Source organism: Pimephales promelas, chromosome 25 (assembly GCF_988280905.1).
Source record: "Pimephales promelas chromosome 25, fPimPro1.hap1.1, whole genome shotgun sequence".
NCBI classification, from domain to species: Eukaryota; Metazoa; Chordata; class Actinopteri; order Cypriniformes; family Leuciscidae; genus Pimephales; species Pimephales promelas.
The window spans coordinates 15833577-15853832 of record NC_142793.1 but is presented as its reverse complement, the minus strand read 5'-3'; the positions used below and the strand labels follow the sequence as shown (position 1 = coordinate 15853832).

General features: G+C 36.2%; 2 protein-coding genes across 2 annotated transcripts; both read right to left on the bottom strand.

The window, feature by feature from the left end:
* Positions 1-1379: 1379 nt before the first annotated feature.
* Positions 1380-7379, bottom strand: acte1 (actin, epsilon 1). The gene is made up of 9 exons (XM_039648088.2): positions 7310-7379; positions 6020-6162; positions 5654-5782; positions 4560-4670; positions 4386-4470; positions 4142-4303; positions 3693-3884; positions 1804-1985; positions 1380-1680 (listed from the first exon to the last, which is right to left on the bottom strand). The coding sequence occupies exons 2-9, from the start codon at positions 6146-6148 to the stop codon at positions 1537-1539; spliced, it is 1134 nt and encodes a 377-aa protein (XP_039504022.1). The 5' UTR covers positions 6149-6162; positions 7310-7379; the 3' UTR covers positions 1380-1536.
* A 7850-nt stretch (positions 7380-15229) lies between these two features.
* guca1g (guanylate cyclase activator 1g) lies at positions 15230-20226 on the bottom strand. The gene is made up of 4 exons (XM_039647907.2): positions 18519-20226; positions 18213-18362; positions 18045-18135; positions 15230-15766 (listed from the first exon to the last, which is right to left on the bottom strand). The coding sequence occupies exons 1-4, from the start codon at positions 18714-18716 to the stop codon at positions 15645-15647; spliced, it is 561 nt and encodes a 186-aa protein (XP_039503841.1). The 5' UTR covers positions 18717-20226; the 3' UTR covers positions 15230-15644.
* Between the last annotated feature and the right edge of the window lie 30 nt (positions 20227-20256).

Below are 20256 nucleotides of genomic sequence, written 5' to 3'. Positions count from 1 at the left end.
GATGGATGGATGGATGGATAGATAGATAGATAGATAGATAGATAGATAGATAGATAGATAGATAGATAGATAGATAGATAGATAGATAGATAGATAGATAGATAGATAGATAGATAGATAGATAGATAGATAGATAGATAGATAGATAGATGTTTGATGTTAAACAGTGGGTTATTGAGCATCACATCCGAACTGAGCCAAACTCGAGAAGATTGCAATGTATGCACTAACAATGAACGTGCTGCATTGTGTGCGAAATAAAGGAGCAGCAAAATAAGATTTTAATAAGCATGAATAGATTTCATAATGGATCTGAGCCTACTCTCCTTTCCCCCCGATCTCTCTATTTTCTCTCTCTTTCTCTTGTTGTCTAGATGCATTAATCACTGTAACCTCCTAGATGTCTCCACCTTCATTTGTCTTTGATTTCTCCGTCAGTCAGAAGTGGGGCAGCGTCTGCTGTAATAAGTCTGGCTTCTTAACTCTCTCCTACTGTACACCCTTTGCAACCCACATTGTCCAGAACCCACAAAACTGGGTCTCTGTGATTTAATTGGAAGCTGGGGAGTGAAGACTTTTTCTGATTCCAAACCTGTATGAACTTTTCTTCTGCAGAACACAAAAGAAGATATTTTGAAGAATGTTGAATTTCTTATTTTATGAATATTATTCAAGTATTATTTAAAAAAAATATATATTATTTTATTCTACAGAAAAAAGAAAAGCAGGTTTAGAATGAGATGAGGGTGAGCCAATTGTTTTTAGCTGAACTATGCCTTTACGTACAGTGTTTGGTTATTCTTTTCTCTCAAAAGCAGATTACAAATGTGCGAATAACATGTAATAGGATGCTTCATTGGGGATTTCAAGGTTATACAAAGTTCTAAAACAAACTGTATTCATACTGAGTCAATAATAGGAGCAACTGCAATAATATTCTTTACCTCACATCTTTTTGCCCTAGATTGTTGGGTTTCAGCTGTGAGACTCAGTGTTCTGTTGCTCAGCCGGAGAGTATCAGCTGTGCCTCTGGCCTACATTAAACTGACCTGTTTTCTTATCGTCATCATCATATATTTAGGGCTATTGATGATAGAACCCTCAAGTCTGCATGATTGGTAGAATAAGCAAGAGTTGTGGTTCATACACCGACTGGCGATCAAATGACATTATAATGTGGTTAAGGCAGGTTTGACGCAAGTTGTTTTGCATAAATTCTCAGGCAAGTTAGTACAGTGATCTCAAGGGTGTTTCATGGGTAATATCACAGCAGCAAGTCTGCCATCCGGTGGCCTCGGCGAAGAACGATCTCAAACCTGAACGCTGGAGAGCGTCCTGTCAGTTTGAGTGTAAGAAAGTGCTTTATATACAAAGAGGAGTTTATTGAAAATATGTAAATGTATTTATTGAACAATTTATTGTGGCTGTAGACTTGAATTGTTGTACAGAGGGACTTGAAGTACAAACACAAGACGTGACATGGTGTAAAGACTATAAGTAGAGTCCAGGACAGAAGAGAACGAGAAGAGGAGGGGTTTAGAAGCACTTCCTGTGGACAATGGAGGGTCCGGCCTCCTCGTACTCGTCTTTGCTGATCCACATCTGCTGGAAGGTGGAGAGGGAAGCCAGGATGGAGCCACCGATCCAGACAGAGTACTTACGCTCAGGAGGGGCAATCATCTGTAGTGGACAAAGGAACATTTAATTGCCATTACAAATAATAATAATAATCAGGATACAGTTTGAAACACATTTCTTGATGCGAACGGGCCTTTAGTCGTTAAAACTAGTCCTGAACTGTACCTTGATCTTCATGGTGCTGGGAGCCAAAGCTGTGATCTCTTTCTGCATCCTGTCACCGATACCAGGGTACATGGTGGTACCACCGGACAGCACATTGTTGGCGTACAGATCCTTACGAATGTCAATGTCGCACTTCATAATGCCGTTGTAAGTGGTCTCATGGATACCAGCAGACTCCATACCTAGAGACAATGCCATTTAGATGATGAATGGGAATGGATTATACATTTAAATACTGTCCATATGGAGTAGCATGCTAATTCAAAGCGCAGATTACATAATAGCGTTGATTTCATTACGGGAAGAACTGCTGGTGAGCCACTGCCCTATCGGCTCTATTGGATAAGGAAACAGTGATTGATGTACAATGTCAAGACTAAGAACCCTGTACACCATAAATAGCCCGTCAGCCTCTGGCCATATAGTGAAACGCTCCTAATTAGTTCCTGACAAAAGGTGATCCGTCACTGTGTCACCTCTTCTAAAAGCGCACGGTAATGTAAGAGATATCGCTTCAAAATGCAGCTGTTTGATTTTTTTCCCTGCGGGAGTCTCTTGACCGCTTTGCTGTGTCTGTGGAAGGTGGGTTTAATTGTGTTGCTGCACATAGACTGATGTGCTGCATGTGCAAATGATTGAGAATTATTAATAATATGAATTTTTCATCAATGGGAATCTAGGCTTGGCAATGGCTCAAAAGGGAGAATATATTTTGAGTGTGGGCTTAGTGGTTCATTGTAGGCCCCGTTTCAGGATGGCTAGAAACTTTGCATGAATAATTGATTAAAAAACAAGGCATAATGTAGGGATATTCAAAGCTTGTCTGTCATCAAGGAGAAACCTAGTCTAAAATCCTAGAGGAATGTGAACATGATTCTATGGAAGCCATTAGAGGCCATGCATTTTTATTTTTTTTCTGTCTTGTTTTCTCAAGAGCTACATGATTATGCCGATTAAACAGTTTTGGGCTTTTAATGAAAAACTTTTTATTTCTTAGGAGAAAACTAAGTCGTGGTGATGGGAAAGTATTGGATTACTATATGAACATTATAATTTAGATCAAATGCTACGTAAACCAAATAAGAATCCTCTAAAAATAAAAGAAAATTTGTAAAATAAAAATAAAAATATTTCCTACTGGTAACTTCTGAAAATGCTAATCTTTATTAAACATTTTTTTTATTTATTTTAAAATACACTGTAAAAAATATTTTCATGATTTGTAATCACAATATTTTTTCTTTTGTCAAATCAAATTGAAATCAAATAATTTATGTAGTTCAGATAACATATTTTGAGTTTCTGATAATTAAATAAATCAATATTAACTCAATGTTTCCATTTCAATTAACTTACAATTTTAAGGCAACCAGGTAACTTCATTTTTTAAGTTAAACCAACAATATTTTTTACTGTGATATTATTATTTATTTTTAATATGATTTAATTGACTGATTAACTTATTTTGATGAGTTAAAGCAATGTAAAACCATATGTTGTCAACTTAGGCTATTATTTTATATATATATATATATATATATATATATATATATATATATATATATATATATATATATAATATCATTTAGATCTAATCCTAATTTAATCAAGTAAGAATTGTCTAAAAAAAAGATAAATAATAGAATACTATTTCCTACTGGGAAAAGTGAAATTGTGACTCTTTACTTAAAAAAAATAAAACTTTTATTTGACTGTTAGAGATATTAACAAAACTAAAACATTTTTGTTTAAATAAATTATATCCTATAGCCGAAAGTTTCTAGGATTCATTCCGTCCGATTGTATTTTTGACTAGGGAAAGAAAACATCCAAAGCCAAGAAGTATAAAAAGGGGAGCAATTATCCAAATGAACTAATAAGAAACTGACCAATGAAAGATGGCTGGAAGAGGGTTTCGGGACAGCGGAACCTCTCGTTACCAATGGTGATGACCTGACCGTCGGGCAACTCGTAGGACTTCTCCAGAGATGAGGAGGAGGCGGCGGTGGCCATCTCATTCTCAAAATCAAGAGCCACGTAGCACAACTTCTCCTTAATGTCACGAACAATCTCCCTCTCAGCTGTAACAGCGAGTTAGAAAGGTATTAAGTAGTACAAAGTAGTACAGCAGCAGCTGGCTACAGTTCTCTTTGCGCAGTTACTGGTGTTGACCACAAGGTGGTGCTGTTTAGTTAATGAATATATCACTACAGCGTAAAGAAGTATAAGCAACATTTTACATTTGTGATACAGTTTATTATCCATTTCATGAATACATTCTAATTTAACCGTCTATCATTTATAATTTATGTGAAAACTGCAGAAAGCGTTAGATTACCAGTGGTGACGAACGAATAGCCTCTCTCAGTCAGGATTTTCATCAGGTAGTCAGTCAGGTCTCTGCCGGCCAAATCCAGTCTCATGATGGCATGTGGAAGAGCGTAACCCTCATACACGGGTACATTGTGGGTCACACCATCACCAGCGTCCAGCACAATACCTGAAACAAATAAAAGAAAGCATGAAAAACCAACAGATGCAGTTTAAAAACAACTATTATAGTCAATGTATGCAATGCTAACCTGTGGTACGGCCAGAGGCATACAGGGAGAGCACAGCCTGGATAGCCACGTACATAGCCGGAACGTTGAACGTCTCAAACATGATCTGATATACAGATAGAAATCAATTATTACTAAGTATTATGGACATAATACTATTAATGTCATGATTTTAAAGTCTTTAAAAGGGCTTGCCTGGGTCATCTTCTCTCTGTTGGCCTTAGGATTCAGAGGAGCCTCAGTCAAGAGCACGGGGTGTTCCTCAGGGGCCACACGGAGCTCATTGTAGAAAGTGTGGTGCCAAATCTAAGACAGCAGTATTGTATTTTTCATTACATATGGAAAAACACAATACATTTTCAGTTTATAAGGTTTTAAAATGCAGTCTTTTTTTACTGCTGCGCAGCAAATTTTCATGGGGAAAATCTATTTGTGCCAAAAAGCAATAGACTTGTACCATACAGCTTTGTACCATCCATTTGTTCATGTCTACAGTTATTGCATACTTATTAAGATAAGTCCTCACACTAAAAAAAAAAAAAAAAAATACTTTCAGTGGTTCCAGTTCCACACAACAAACTTTGGTTTATTTTTAATCTATGCAAAATCTATCCTAACGATGTCTATCCTAACGAGCTGAGGGGTCCCACTTTATATTAAGTGGCTTTAAGTACTATGTACTTACATAGGAAAATAAGTACAATGTACTTATTGTGTTCAGGTTGTATTGTAAAACACTTTTGCTGCTATTGAGGTGTGATATGGGTATGGTTAGGGACAGGTGTGGTGATATGGGTAGGTATCATGGTGGGCTGAGGTGTAAGGGAAGGATCAACTGTGTAATTACAAATGTAATTACATGAATTAATTACAGTTGTAATTACATGCAGGTATTTTCAAAATATAAGTACAATGTAAAAACATGTATGTACACAATAAGTCCAATGTATCAAAGTAGTAATTTCAATGTAAGTACATAGTACTTAAAACCACTTAATATAATGTGGGACCGAATTGAGAAGTTGATTTGACAAAAAAAAAGTAGTTTTGATAAATCATGAAAATAATATTTTACGGTGTATCTGTAAAATGCCTTGCAGGATTTTCATTTTGACCTTATAAAGCATAACACTGAGCTTTTCCTGGAATTTCACGTGAAGGTTCAAGCTGTGGTGACCAACAGAAAGCCGCTTTGTTTGATTCATACACAATTAAAAAATAATTTTGCCGAAATTTCCTTATCGTTACCGCACTTTTGCTCCTTAAAAGTGACTAATTCTAAGGTCTACCTTCTCCATGTCGTCCCAGTTGGTGATGATACCATGCTCAATGGGGTATTTAAGGGTGAGGATGCCTCTCTTGCTCTGGGCCTCGTCTCCTACATAGCTGTCTTTCTGACCCATACCGACCATGACACCCTGGAAGAGACCATAAAACAATCCGTCACAATCTTCACATTCAGGGTGACCTTTTCACCCCAACTTAACAATTGTCAATACGTTTGACTCAAATAAGCACTTGCATGATTATAAGCAGAGCGTCGTCTTTACAGGTCAAGGGTTAAAATGTAAGTACTGTGACTTAAGACGTGCTTTACTGAGTGGCTCAAAGTAAGACTAAGCCTCAGATGGGATCAGTGAACGTGGTGGTCTCACCTGATGGCGGGGTCGGCCCACAATGGAGGGAAACACGGCTCTGGGGGCGTCGTCACCGGCAAAGCCGGCCTTCACCAGACCTGAGCCGTTGTCGCACACCAGAGCGGTGGTCTCTTCCTCGTCACACATGTTTGCTTAGACAGCTGGTGTTTGAAGACCAATGGCACAGGGAGCAAACACATGGCGCCCGTTAATAAGCAGGATTTTCTCTTGCCTATTAAACCCTTGTCTTTGCTTGTTGAATTTATGTAGCACTCAAAGCTAAACGTAAATTATTAATCTTCTGTGCTTAAAAAGAGATTTCTGACAACTTGTGTTATTCAGTCCTACACTCCCTTCGGCACACTCGCAATGTGCTATAAATAATACAAATTTTATTATTATTTGATATCTTGAGTTCAGATAAGCTTCAGTTTATATGCATGTAATATTTTAATCGTGCTGCTTCTGTTGTTACAAAGATGCGAAATGTTCACTGCTCTACTGTACCAAATAATTCATTAAATGAGGAATTATTATACTATATGACTTTATTTCTTCTGCAGAACACATAATAAGATATTTGAAGTACTTTTTGCGCCAGTGAAAGGCACTGACTTTGACTTTTAATATACACTGTTTGGGGTTGGCAAGATTTTTTAAATGTTTTAGAAAGGACTCTCTTATGGTCACCTAAGCTGCATTTATTAGATCAAAAATACAGTAAAAACAGTAATACTGTGAAATATTATTACAATTTAAAATAACTGTTTTTTTATTTGAATATTTTTTAAGATGTAATTTATTCCTGTGATGCAAAGCTGAATTTTCAGCATCATTACTCCAGTCACGCGATCCTTCAGAAATCATTGCTGCTCAAGAAACATTTATTATTATCAATGTTGAAAACAGTTGTTCTGCTTAATAGTTTCATGGAAACAGTGATAACAGTGTTTTGTTCAAATTCGTTGTTCAAAACAGCATGTATTTGAAATTGAAATCTTATGTAACATTATAAATGTTTTTACTGTCACTGTTGACCAATATAATGCATCCTTGCTAAATATTAGTTTAAAAGTATTCATTTCTATTATAAAGTATTCAAGCATTCAAACTTTTTGGACAAAAACAGTTCTTCGAAATATATTTTTTTGTGCTCCACAAAGTCATGCAGGTTTGGAACGACATGAATGCGAGTGCGGTAGATGATTCGAATGTTCAGTTTTGGGTGAGCTATCCAAAAACTAAGCTACGCTATCTGATGTAGTCCAACAAACCATTTAACATAAAAATCCATTGAAGTACACTCACCCAGGAGAGCTTGCACAAGAGGCCTGGAAAACTTGCTCCCTCAAGAGCGGTAGAAAATAAGAGAGTGAGCGTCCGGTTCACCTGCTCCCATATTTATATAGAAGCCGTGTCACCAGGGCTTCAGAACCTCAAGCCTTTTTAGGACACATTACAAACCTACATCACTCAAAGATGGGCCGTCCCACGTGAAGCTGGGGTATTGGATCGGGTCTCACAATGGATACTGTTGACAGACAGTTGCATTTAATATTAGAAGATAATTTATGGCTCAAGAGGACAGCGTGGACTATTGTTGGAAAGAGAGGTGGCCAGTTCACTGGGAGAGAATGGCATCCCAGTGGCCGTTATAAATAAGTCGCCGTGCATTGGTCATAATGGATGAATGGCCATTTGTCTGTTGTCTGTTATCTGTCAGTTGTGAGGAACTTCTAGCTGGCCTTCAAAGGAAATGCGGATTGTCACCCCATATGGGTGTGGACGATCCACCGGGAACCAAAGCCTACCAAATGAGGAATGATTATCAGCGTCTCTTCCTAAAAGAAACTCATGGCCTCTAGGAAACTGTCAACTTGCCACACTTTGATGTTTGTAAGGCTGTTGTTTGTGTGGGAGGTTTAACAATTACATGGACACAAAAGCAACTTGATTGCATAGTGTCAAAAAAAACGGTATTGTGCTATTGACAATGGCACATGGTATGTTTACTTTTATAAAAATACAAATTTGTATGTCTTAGACGTGTTTGATCAACTATTGTCAATTAATATTCAATTAGCCTATCATAAAAAATAACTAGTTTTAAACACATCAAATAGTGATTATGGCCTGTCCCAGCGCAAAGGTCTAAATTTTAATTCACTATGGTAAAAAAATACTTATAATTAGTTTTAATGACTAACAATATATTACATGAAATAAGCTAAATATTATATATTTAGCAGATTTTATAGTGTAACCCTGTGATAATTAAAACTACAATTTTAAAAATGCTTTCAATAATTTAAATATTTATCAAATAAATTATGAATATTAGATGAAAAACTTAAGCAAAAAAAAAAAAAAACTCAAAAATGAGAAATGCTGCCTTGCCAAATAACTCAAATAAAGTTGAAATGCTAAAATTACAAAAACTTTTAATGTTTGAAAAAACTTATATTTACTTATACTTACTTATATTTACTTATATGTATATATATATATATATATAAGTAAAAGCTATATCAAATTATGAATAAATATATAATACTATATAAAACCGAAAACCAAGTCAAGTGAAGTATATTTAGCGATTTCACAATATAGATTGCATCAAAGCAGCTTCACAGTATCAATCAAAACATAATAACAATGTTCGTTTCTTAGTGGAAAACATCCACGTTTAATAACAAAGAAAAAACAACACTTCTGGGTTAACGTTTTTAGAAAATGATACATTATGCTTTGATTTATGTTAAATATGTTCACATTATATATAGGCTAATGTATATCATATAATATATAAAATATTACATTCCAGTATATATAATATTTATGTCAATGCACATGTATAGGTAACCACAACAAACTAACATTTTGTCCCAAATTTGCATATATACTGTATATATATGGGTCTGACAGGCCTGAACCTAGTAAATGGGCCTACTGTAAAAAAAAATATTGTTGGTTTAACTTAAAAAATTAAGTAACCTGCATGGTTGCCTTAAAATTTTAAGTTGATTGAACTGGAAAAAGTGAGTTAATACAATGAAGGAAACTGATTTAATCATCAGAAACTTAAAATAACAAGTTATCTGAACTAAATAAATTATTTAAGTTGATTTGACAAAAGAAAAAAAATGTTGTGATAACAAATCTTGAAAATATTTTTTTACAGTGTTAGTAAATATTTTTCTTATGCCAAATTGGACAATCATTGTATCACTTGTACTGCGTCTTAAGGTCAAATGTTAGGCAAAGTTTACATTTTCAAGGGCAGCCGGCCATTTGCATTCTTTAGCTCACACTGAGATAATCCACAGTCTCTCTCGTTTGACTCTCCAGAGGCCTGAAGTTTGGCCACGTGTCAGCTGGAGGCCACCCAGTAACGCACAGTAGCGACAGTCTGCCACCTGGCCTTACATTCTGATAGTGACACACTGACAGACCCACCAGCATTGACTGTAGATGGTAAAACAGCCACTCGCACACACACGCACACACACACATGCAAGCACACTTATAAGCTGCTTTCCTCATGGAGACCAAATTTTGTCGCCATACAGGGTATACCTGAACCACACACATATTTGCTCATGCTGTTATCACTGACACTATTTTCTCCTATACTATTATTTTAAAAAAATATTCAAGGTTAAATAGTTGCGTATTTATATCATAAATGGTATGCCAGTGAAAAAGCAAAAACATACAATGGTTGCCTCATAGACTTCCATTAGTACACTGTAAAATCATTTTCTGTTTGCTTTACACACTCCAGACACTGTCAATAAAGTTTAATTTATAACCTGAAATATACATTTACATATGACTGGAGCTTGTGATTATAGAGCAGTATATACTGTTGCTATTTTTAAAAACAGAATGCTAAAGTACACATTATTCACCAATACATTATTAAACCAATTATTAAATAAATTATACATTTTGTTCACGTTTATCATGTTTAATAAATGGTGTCCAGTTATTTTGGAGTCATAAAACAGAATATATCTGAACATTTGTCAGTTTAGAACAAATTATGAGTCAAGCTAAATAATGAATGACTGAATAAAACAAACTAACTAAATAAATAAATAATGGACAATAAATGGTTGCAAATTGCTCATATTGGCAAATGTCATCCAGATATTCTATTTTATTTATTATATATATTTGCATATTGTCCACAATACATGTACATTCTATTACAGCAGAAATATTGAGAGTATTGCTATTCTAAACATAGTCACTGTATAAATAAACTTTGACTGTATGCTGTTTCTCTAAGTCCAAATGGCCCTAAAGGGACAACAGTGGACAGCAAGAATGTTGGTACACGTGTTTGTACACAAACAAATGTACAAATATGCCAACAGCAAGTTAAATAAAGACTCTCACTGCAGGATTGCATGCAATATTGAACAATAAAAAATAAACTGCAGTGTTCCCAAATGACTGACACTTTACTTTAAAGCCATCACATGGCCTTCCGTTTCATCGGATTAGAGATTCAGCCTTCCTAGCAACACAGACTTTACACATATACTTCACACATACACACACACGGTTCGCACATAAGGTGTCATGTCAAACTTCTGAGGATTTGACCCCAAAGTAAAGCCACACACCTGTGTTTACTCACACAAGAGCCAGTTTCTATTGTGAATAAACACCATTTTATGGTTCCACATTCAAGAGCTTCTGTCGTAGTTGGATCATGTGACCAGTCCTCTGTTCTTCTGCTGCCATTGCCTTAGTCTCATAGCTGAAATTCCTCCTCACTAAACATAGATGCATCCGTTCTCAATGGTGCAGTGGAGTTAAGAATGAGTTGCACAATGATATCTTTGAAGAATATTTTATTGTTTAAAGGTAGCTCAGTTAAGCAATTGTTAACATGCAGTGAGACTATGGAGTAAATTTGGCGGGAAAATACATTTATTTTCAAAAAAAAAATTTGTGATACATAACACAGCTCAAATCATCTCAAACTGGTTTCCTGAACATGACAATGAGTTCACTAAACTCTAATGGACTCCACAGTCACCAGATCTCAATCCAATAGAGCACCTTTGGCATGTGGTGGAATGGGAGATTCACATCATGGATGTGCAGCAACTGCGTGACGTTATCATGTTAACAGGGACCAAATTCTCTACAAAAAGGAATGTTTTCATCACCTTGTTGAATCAATGCCACAAATAATTAAAGCAGTTCGGAAGGAAAAGGGGTGGGTATGTGTGTGTAGATAGATAAAAAGATGGATAGATCTTGATAGATTGCAATTGTTTCCTGTTTTGTTTTGAATTAACAGTCTAATGGCGGTTTTCCACTGCGTGGTACGACTCGGCTCAACACGGCACAGCTCGGTTCGCTTTAGCTCTATTGCTTCTCCACGCCAGTTAGTACCGCTTTAAAGTGGGTGGGATTATAGACTGATGGATAACAGGTATGCTTGGAACCTCAACAGACCAGGTACCATTTAAAGTGAGCCGAAGCGAGCCGTACCGTACCGTAGCATGCAGTGGAAAAGCGCCAAAGCGTGCCGTACCGTACCGTAGCATGCAGTGGAAAAGCGTCATAATACTCTGACCATGTCTCTGCAAACCATTTAGCATATTCCGTCTGACTGGGAGAACTACAGTATGTCAGAGAGAATTTTAATATGCTTGTTATGGTGGGCCAGGAAGCCACATGAATTTTGAATAAACTGCCAGGAACTGCTTCAGAAGGCTGTTAAAAGATATGCTAAAACAGATCTGTTTTAAGCTCTTTGATGCAACAGAATTGCTTCTGAAATTAGATTAAAATTGCTTTAATCCTTCAGGAATGCAGAACCCCTGTTACAAAAAATGAGATGCAAAATCCTTCACAAGCCAAAAGTTCAACAATTCAATGACTTGATTTCTATTAGAAGTGGCAATCACCTCTGAACTTGTAAATGAGTAACTTAAAGTAATATTCAGCATAATTCATTTGGGTTTATTATATTGATGATTCATTTAATAGAAAACTTTTTGAACAATTTGAAATATTAAATCTCTCTCTCACACACGCCACATAGGTGATTTATATGGGTTAATTGTGGTTCAGTCAGAGGATGAGCTCCATTTAGGCTTAAGAGTAAAAAAAAAATGACATGGTTTGAATTATATCACTGTTAAGAATAGTTCATTGCTAAGCACCATGTGTGAACACATTGCATAGTGGGAGGCACCATGCTGGCATTAATCTGTCTTCCATTTCAGGTCGATAAATCAAAGAAAAAAAAAAACTGGTTTATTTATGTGTATAAAAGATGCATGTACATAGATGCCCTGTGTGTCAAATGTCCTGTAAACTCAGCACATGTGAACTCATGCTGGCATAAATGATAAATGCGCTTCTGGCTCCATGCTGGGTTTCCTACAGAATTCGTTTGAATGCAGCTCTTATTGGTGCACATATTGTACAGTATGTAGATTCTTCCACAACTTCAACAGTCATGAATAATAAGCTTTAGGCATTTAAGCATTTTGTTCCCTCTTTTCCTCAAACAGATAGTCCAGCCCAAAATGGTCAATTTTGCAAGCTCCTCAGAATATGCACAAGACTTTTGCACATTGAATAAGCAGTTTATTACATATAACCGTTTTAAGAAGACTTTAAGGCATCTACATGGCCTTACATGCTGTAATCGGTGTAAGATCCTGCATGTAAAATGTATAAATATATTCAGTGAAGATAATCAATGTACGCGTTGCCTGAACCACGTGGCCATAAGGCTAATATGTTTAAGATTTTTTTAAATGAAAAGAGGCAGAGTGGAGTTTTATAACATATTTCGTTTAATTGTTGATGAAAAGAGGCAGAATTGTAGCATATTTCATTTTATTGTTGCCTACAATATACATAAAGAGATAACCGGAGTAGCCAGAGCGTACTGAGTGATGCAATCAAGAACGCTCTGTTCCATTTGCAGAAGAACCGGACTTGCATCCTCTCGTCCTCTGGAGTTCGTTCTCCTGAGTTGAACTTGGCAAGTCCAAACTACCAAGGACGCAAGTCCAAAGTTTGCATACTTGGGATGCTTCTCATTTCTTTTATGTGCATCCTCATTTCCTTTCCTCGCGTCTCAACTCCACCCCCTGTAGGACACTAGGGAAGGAAGCGAGGAACGGAAAGGAGGACGGAGGAATCGAATAAAACGTTTTTTATATACATTGGAATACTTGATCACTCAAACGTCACTCCACAGTGTCATCAGCAGCGCTAAAAGCATCTGCCCTTATGTTGTTGAAGTTTGGTTATTTAAAAAATTTATAACAAATAATAATAAATATAGGCTACACTGTTGAAATATGTGAGATGTGTGGTTTATATAAACTGCAAAGGTGAAGTATAAATTAAAATGATTGTGACCGATGTGAAGGGGGAGGAGAATTAATATGTGCATCACGTTTAGTCAATAAAACACTTCCGAATGGGATACCTCGCTCATGACTCCTCAGGAAGTCTCCTCACTCCTCGCGGTGCAATTAGAGAATTGAGATGTCCTTCAAGATGGCTGAGCTTTATCGGTTTCCGGGTCATAGGATGGAGGATGGAGGAGCGAGGAGACGAGGGGGGATATTGAGAAGCACCCTTGGTATTGCGAAACGGCTATTGACACCGTCGTGATCAAATGACTCTTAAATTGACTCAGTCGTGATCAAATGACTCTTAATTGATTTGTCTCCCTAAACCGAGTCTTTGATAATCAGTTCCCTTATTACAACTCTTGTTCACATGTATCAAATACAGATATTAAACACTCAATAGCTCAATGATAAATGTGAGAACCCACAAACTTGGTCTCTAAACCAGTGCATTTGAAATTGCCATGAACCGTTGATGCACTTTTCCTCCAAATGATTTGATATTCAACAGATCTCAGTCCAACTGTACTCACTCATCTGCATGCACACATGGAATATGCGAGGGCAGTCCAAGGACCAAAACAATTGTCTTCGAACTGAAACAAACATCGACGATGCTCAATGAATCCGTCCTCCGTAAGGCCTTGGGTGAATGTCCGCCATGAGCCCCGAACAAGTCCTCTGTTCTCTGGCGAAATTTCCTATGAAGTCCTCCGTTGCTCGAAAATTCGTAACGAAATGTAACGAAACTGGTAAACAACTCAGTTCGGATAGTGCAGAGAGGGATTAATTTATGCTCATCCAAAACAATCCTGCCCTACAAAGCAAAAAGGCAGTAACTGCATTTTTGGTGAAACATTAGTTATTGTCATTTTCATGACATTTAAGGCCTCCTTTGTTATGTGACAAAACATCGTATCTCAAATGTGTGTTGTTTGGGAGAAAAATGGTAATCGTTTGTACGGTAACTGCAAAAAGCCCTAGTTAAAGCCATTTTTCTCAGTTCTGCACTCTGCGTAGTTACCGGTACTGCCTTTTTGCTTTATAGGGCAGAATTATTCAAAATTATTACTTTTAAATAAACATTTTCTTTTTAGGAAAAAAAATTAAATAAATAAATAATACAAATATAAAACTCACCATTTTACCAGTGTGTATTTCTTTATAGCCCTGAATTTTCAAAAAGGCTACATCCAACAGAAAAAAGTAATATGTATCTATTTATATTTGTGTAAGTTGGCCATGTGCGCTGCTGCGGAATAATGCCTAACAAGTCATCTCAATAGAGCATCACAGTCCTGCACACAGCCCGAGAGAGCGTTGGTGCCAGAAGTAAATTTCCAATTCATTTCTCCCATTGACATTTTGTAAAATCCATATCTAAAGAGTATTAGAGCATGTCTGAGGATAACCAGCTACGGCTGAACTCATTAAGCATACAACATAGCATTTCGATTGAAAAAACAAAGAGAAAATCCAAAAAAAAAAAGAGTCAAGAGTACAAGCTTGTGTACATATTTTCATTTTAGAGCAAAGGAACTACTCCTCCCATAAACCACCGCGCCTCACTGTAGTTGACTGAAAGCCATCGTAAAAGAGCCTTTTGAGTGACTTTCAAATCTGATGACGGCCACGTGAACTTGTTGTGTTTTACCGTTTTCGAATCAATTCAGCCGATTTTCTGATATTTAGAAGAATATCAGTAACCAGACAGTTTCTGGTCTCATTGACTTCCATAGTAGGAAAAAAAATATACTATGGAAATCAATGAGATCAGAAACTGTCTGGTTACTGATATTCTTCAAAATATCAGAAAATCGGCTGAATGGGTTTGAAAACGGTAAAACTCAACTGTTTAACTCTGGGGGAGTTGTAAAATGAGCCTTCTTCCAAAAAAAGTTGAGTATCCCTTTAAATTGACTATGGAACCTAGTTATTGTTCCATCTATGAACACACGATTCATTTTTCTTAAACCAAGTTTTGGGTAATTATATCCATCCTTCATAAGAATACCAGCATCTTCACCACACTCAGAAGAAAATGTGACGGAACCCGCTTTTACACATGCAGACTGTTTGAACATCAATGCGATCAATGTATGATGAGGCACGTATTCGCTCGTGACAGAAGGCAAATATTTTCTGACCTCTATACCAGGTCTCTCTCATTTGCAGGCCTCAACATTTGAAAGATTGTAAAAGGGCAAGCAGGTTTTGGCCCATGGGATGTGGATGAAAGCTCATGGATCTTTTCCCCATTTTTCCCTGAACCAACCCCGTGCATTAGTGTCCAGTTTTAGGAGGTCCATAATCCAGGCATCTTTTTGTGCCCCTTCCATGAACTCTGATAGGGATATTTGACCTGTGGATGAAGAGGAAGACTGTTTTTAATTTATTCTCTCATCATCCGCTCCCTCCACTGACAGGCTTATTTTAGCAACAGTCTAAGCCAACATATATTTAGGCTGCCACACGGGATTATTATATAAGGTTTATTCATCCATGTGCTCCTGTGGATTTTTAGAAACATAATTTTCACACACTCATGTATGACAGTTTAATATGTCAAATTGTATCAGATATATTATAGTCCAAAATAGATTTCAGACATTTTCCTCGAGCAGCAAATATAATTTCCACCACAACTCAAATGATGTACCTATTGTGTATTCTGTGGAAACGACACATATATGATATGTATAAATTATATATGAAATGATATATATAGTGTGTAAAAAATTATTTGTAACAGTCATAAATAACTGTTTTACATGAAACAACTTTTTGTACCATTACTATTTCAGACTGATCTCATGAAATGGCGTATGTATGACACGCCAATTTGTATTTCCATTTTTGGCGTGCTATCAACACGCATAATCGCTTTTCAGCGTGTTTATGAACGCCGTTGACTTAACATTACATTACTGTATATATAAATATATGACCTAACCCAACCCCGTCCCTAAACCTACCCGTCACTGGAGTTAATAGCATTTATGAGTCTTCCCCTACCATCCTAGAAAAAAAAAATAATAATCGCTCCCCAGATGTAGATCTACATTTAGCTTAGTTTCGCTCTGACATTTAACGGCGTGTACGTGCGCTTAGTTTTACATTACACTTCGAAATGGATCTCACTTAGTTTATTGTTTGCACAGTTACACATTTGATATAATGAAAATATGTATTTACTGAAAACAAATGTTGAATATTTGGACATTTGGATGTATTGTTAAAATCATGGCAACATGGTGGGCGAATTAGATTTGATATATATTTTCCTCATAATTGTGTACATATATTTGCACATCCATGTTCCCATTTAAATATGAATATATATGTTCAAATATACTTATGTACACACAGTACCATATTTTATGACGTAAGTGTATTATTGAATATAAAATTACATATAATATGATTTATGAGTAAACATATTGCTACATATTTTTCAATATATGAAAAGTGGCAATAACTTGTGTATTACTATTGTAATATATTAAGACATTATATTATTGTGTTCATTTTCAATATGCAGTACATTAAATAATGTAATATAGTGATATTTCATATAGGAAAATATTTTCTTTGCGTAAATGAATGGCTTGAAATAGAATGCTAAACAAGTTTTTAGGTGTGCTGTTTGAATGTTTACATACTTTTGGCAACATGTTCATCTGTTTACCACAAGATAGTACATTTTTGGTCTATAAAGCCCCCCTGCAGTCAAATCATTTTTGATAAGTTAAGTTTTTTTCCTGAGTAAATCATTTTGTTGTTGCTTAAAACAGCTTGAATGGAACTCTACACTATACATGGACACATGAATATGCAAATTAGCCCCGCCTCCAATCACTAACACCAGCTCCACTGGATCAACTGTAGTAAACGCTACACAGTGGCAAGTAGAAATATTGGTTTAATCCAGCCATATATGTTTGAACCAGAAACTGACTCAGAACAAAAAGAGGAAGTACGATTTATACAGAGTTGTCTACAAGTCAATATATTAAAGTATTAAAGCCAATGGTAACGTGCTTTATGTATCACTCTCTACAACGTTGGACGCATAATGGTAATTAATATGATTATAGAAAATCAAAGGAGTGGACGGGATCGGTTATATGTTTGTGTCTTTGTGACGGACGGTAGGAAACGGGCAGTTTAAAACTGCGTTCTTAGGTTCACTGCAGTTTTAAGGAGACATTACTAGCAATGGTGCTGACTTATGAATTTGCACATGGTTTGTCTTAAAGGGATAGTCCACCCAAAAATGAAAATTGTCATTGTTTATTCACCCTCATGTCTTTCCAAATCTGTATGAATTTCTTTAATTTCTTTCTTATGATATTTTGAAGAATGTTGGTAACCAAACAGTTGATGGACCCCATTGACTTCCATAGTATTTTTTTTTACTAACATGGAAGTCAGTGGGGCACATCAACAGAAGAAAGAAACTCGTACTGGTTTGGAACAACTTGGGGGGCGAGTAAGTGATGACACAATTTTTATTTTTAGGTGAACTATTTCTTAAAGCATATTAAAACACCATAGACATATAACCAACATTTAAAAACTTGATTTGAACCACAGGGGATCTTTAAATATTTATTTGAGGAATAAAAAAATCCACTTACCATCTTTGTTTTCATCTAAAACTTCAAATATCTTGTCACATATTTCACTGGGTGTCATGTTCATGTGGTTTTTCTTAAGTTTACAAATGATCTAGAAGGAAAAAGCGAGACACTTTTTAGGCAAGGAAATACAAACATGACAGTGGTGAGAATCAAGACCACTCTCACCTTTATAATGCGTTTGACCTCTTGTTTGTCCAACTTTCCACTGTCATCTCTGTCATAAACTTTAAAAGACCATTTCAATCTGTCCTCTAGGTTCCCTCTCAGAACCAGGTGGACAGCTGCTACAAATTCCATAAAGTCTATAACATCATCCTGCAAATGCACACAAATTCTCGGCTGATGAGCTGATCACATATGCACATAATCACAGCTTATGAATAGAAATTGCTGCTTTGCAATCACTATAAAATTTTGAAGTAAATGTGCACTTGCATTTTAAAAGTTTTAAATAATGTAAAAAATACTTACCTTGTTTGTGTCGAAAGATTTGAAGAGCGTTTCCATGAACAAAGCCTCATCTTCCGATGTGCTCTGAACTCCGAAGATCTTGCGGAATTCATGAAGATGCAGGGCTCCACTTGGGCACTCTCTCATGAATCTGGTATAAAGAGGCTGGATATCTGATAGCTCCACTTCTTCTTCTTCATCACTTTGAATTTGACCCATACTGAAATCCCGTCTTTGTCCAAAATGTTGATCATCTGAAAATTGTCACCATAACCGAAGCGAAAGTGCCGCGCTTCATTCTCCTCACAGCTAAACTGACATAATCCACTTACAACTAGAAGCGTGTTGTCTGACTATAAACGTACTGGTATTTTTGGAAGGGCTAAATCTCATTTGCTCTTTGATCTGACGTGCAGAACCTTCAGGGTAAAGTTCACTATCCAATATAGCAGAAATCTAATATCGACTAAATGCCTTTAATATAAATTCTTGTTGCATTACATCATTTGTTTTTACACCCTCTCCTCCTGAGTCTTTGTAAATGATTAATAAATTCACTTAAATAATTGATATTTCACAAAGTCATAGCTGATTAAATAGGAGGGCCATTATACTCAATTACACCAGTGTCACAAAATGCCTTGCGTGACTAAAGTTAAACCATGACCTATCACCTCACTCTTCTAGATTGCCTTTCTGTAAAACATATGGTTTCACTGGGGGTTTAAAAAGGACCAACCCATTCTTACTTTCCCACTTTCTGAGGCCACTGTCCTAACAAGACCTTTTAATTACAGCGGTATATAAATAAATCCTTTAACAGGTTAAGCTGAGTTTCTCAGTTCAGCTGCGTTCAGGCAAGAAGGAAGACGTTTTTTACATTGCCTTGCAAAAAAAATTGCATTAAAACTGGAAAAGGATTTTACTGTGGACATCATAAATGACATTAAGCTACTTTAATGCATGACTTACAAAGAATATGCATACTTGAAAAGAAAAATGATGTGTCAGAATGAATTAAATTTGAGTGTTTGTTGCTCTTGAAATTATATTGATTATTTATTTGTTTAAATAAGCAAGAAATGTTTTCTTTTTGAAAGAATGGTGTTAAATTATCATACACCATATGGTAAGAGTAACATTATAATTTAGTTTTTGCTAAACAGGCCAAGTCTATTCATGCCCTCTTTCAATATTTATAGCAATGATTGATACCTTGCCCGGTGAACTTTGGCCTAGATGGAGAATCACATCCATTTCACTTCCGGTCAATAAAACTCAAATTCACCCCGTTTCACCTTTCGTCTTCTTTTTGATGAGGTGATATATTATTGAGCAGCATGTAAGAGATGAATGAGTGGAAGGTTTCTCACCTGTCATTACTGGCAGCGTAATCCTCCGCTTAATTTGGGACTGAACAAATGTGCTAACCTACTATGCTAACTATAGCATATACTGTATGGTGTTTATGAATAAATTTGACAAAACCACAAAATGGAAGTCTTATAAACGAATAAGTTTTTGCAATTTTATAATTTAAGAAAAAGGCCCAAAAAAGGTCAAATATGGCACACATAGGCTATATCGTACACTTTTGGTTTACCTATGAGATTAATATCAGACATAAAAATGTTGTTTTAGTCCCTAATCAAACATTTACTGTGGTAAAAAGCATCGTAACCGAAGCTCTTCAGGCAGTGAGGATAATCAACGCGCTGCTGCCCCCTATCGACCAACAGCTCAACAGCATCCCCAAATT

Coding starts and splice junctions, on each gene's coding strand:
- guca1g (XM_039647907.2), bottom strand. CDS start 18,716: ATGGGTCAAATTCAAAGTGATGAAGAAGAAGAAGTGGAGCTATCAGAT. Junction 18,136..18,212: donor AGGTCAAACGCATTATAAAG/GTGAGAGTGGTC, acceptor TTTTCCTTCTAG/ATCATTTGTAAACTTAAGAA. Junction 15,767..18,044: donor TTTAGATGAAAACAAAGATG/GTAAGTGGATTT, acceptor CTTCATCCACAG/GTCAAATATCCCTATCAGAG.
- acte1 (XM_039648088.2), bottom strand. CDS start 6,148: ATGTGTGACGAGGAAGAGACCACCGCTCTGGTGTGCGACAACGGCTCA. Junction 5,783..6,019: donor TGGGCCGACCCCGCCATCAG/GTGAGACCACCA, acceptor GGTCTCTTCCAG/GGTGTCATGGTCGGTATGGG. Junction 4,471..4,559: donor ACAGAGAGAAGATGACCCAG/GCAAGCCCTTTT, acceptor TCTGTATATCAG/ATCATGTTTGAGACGTTCAA.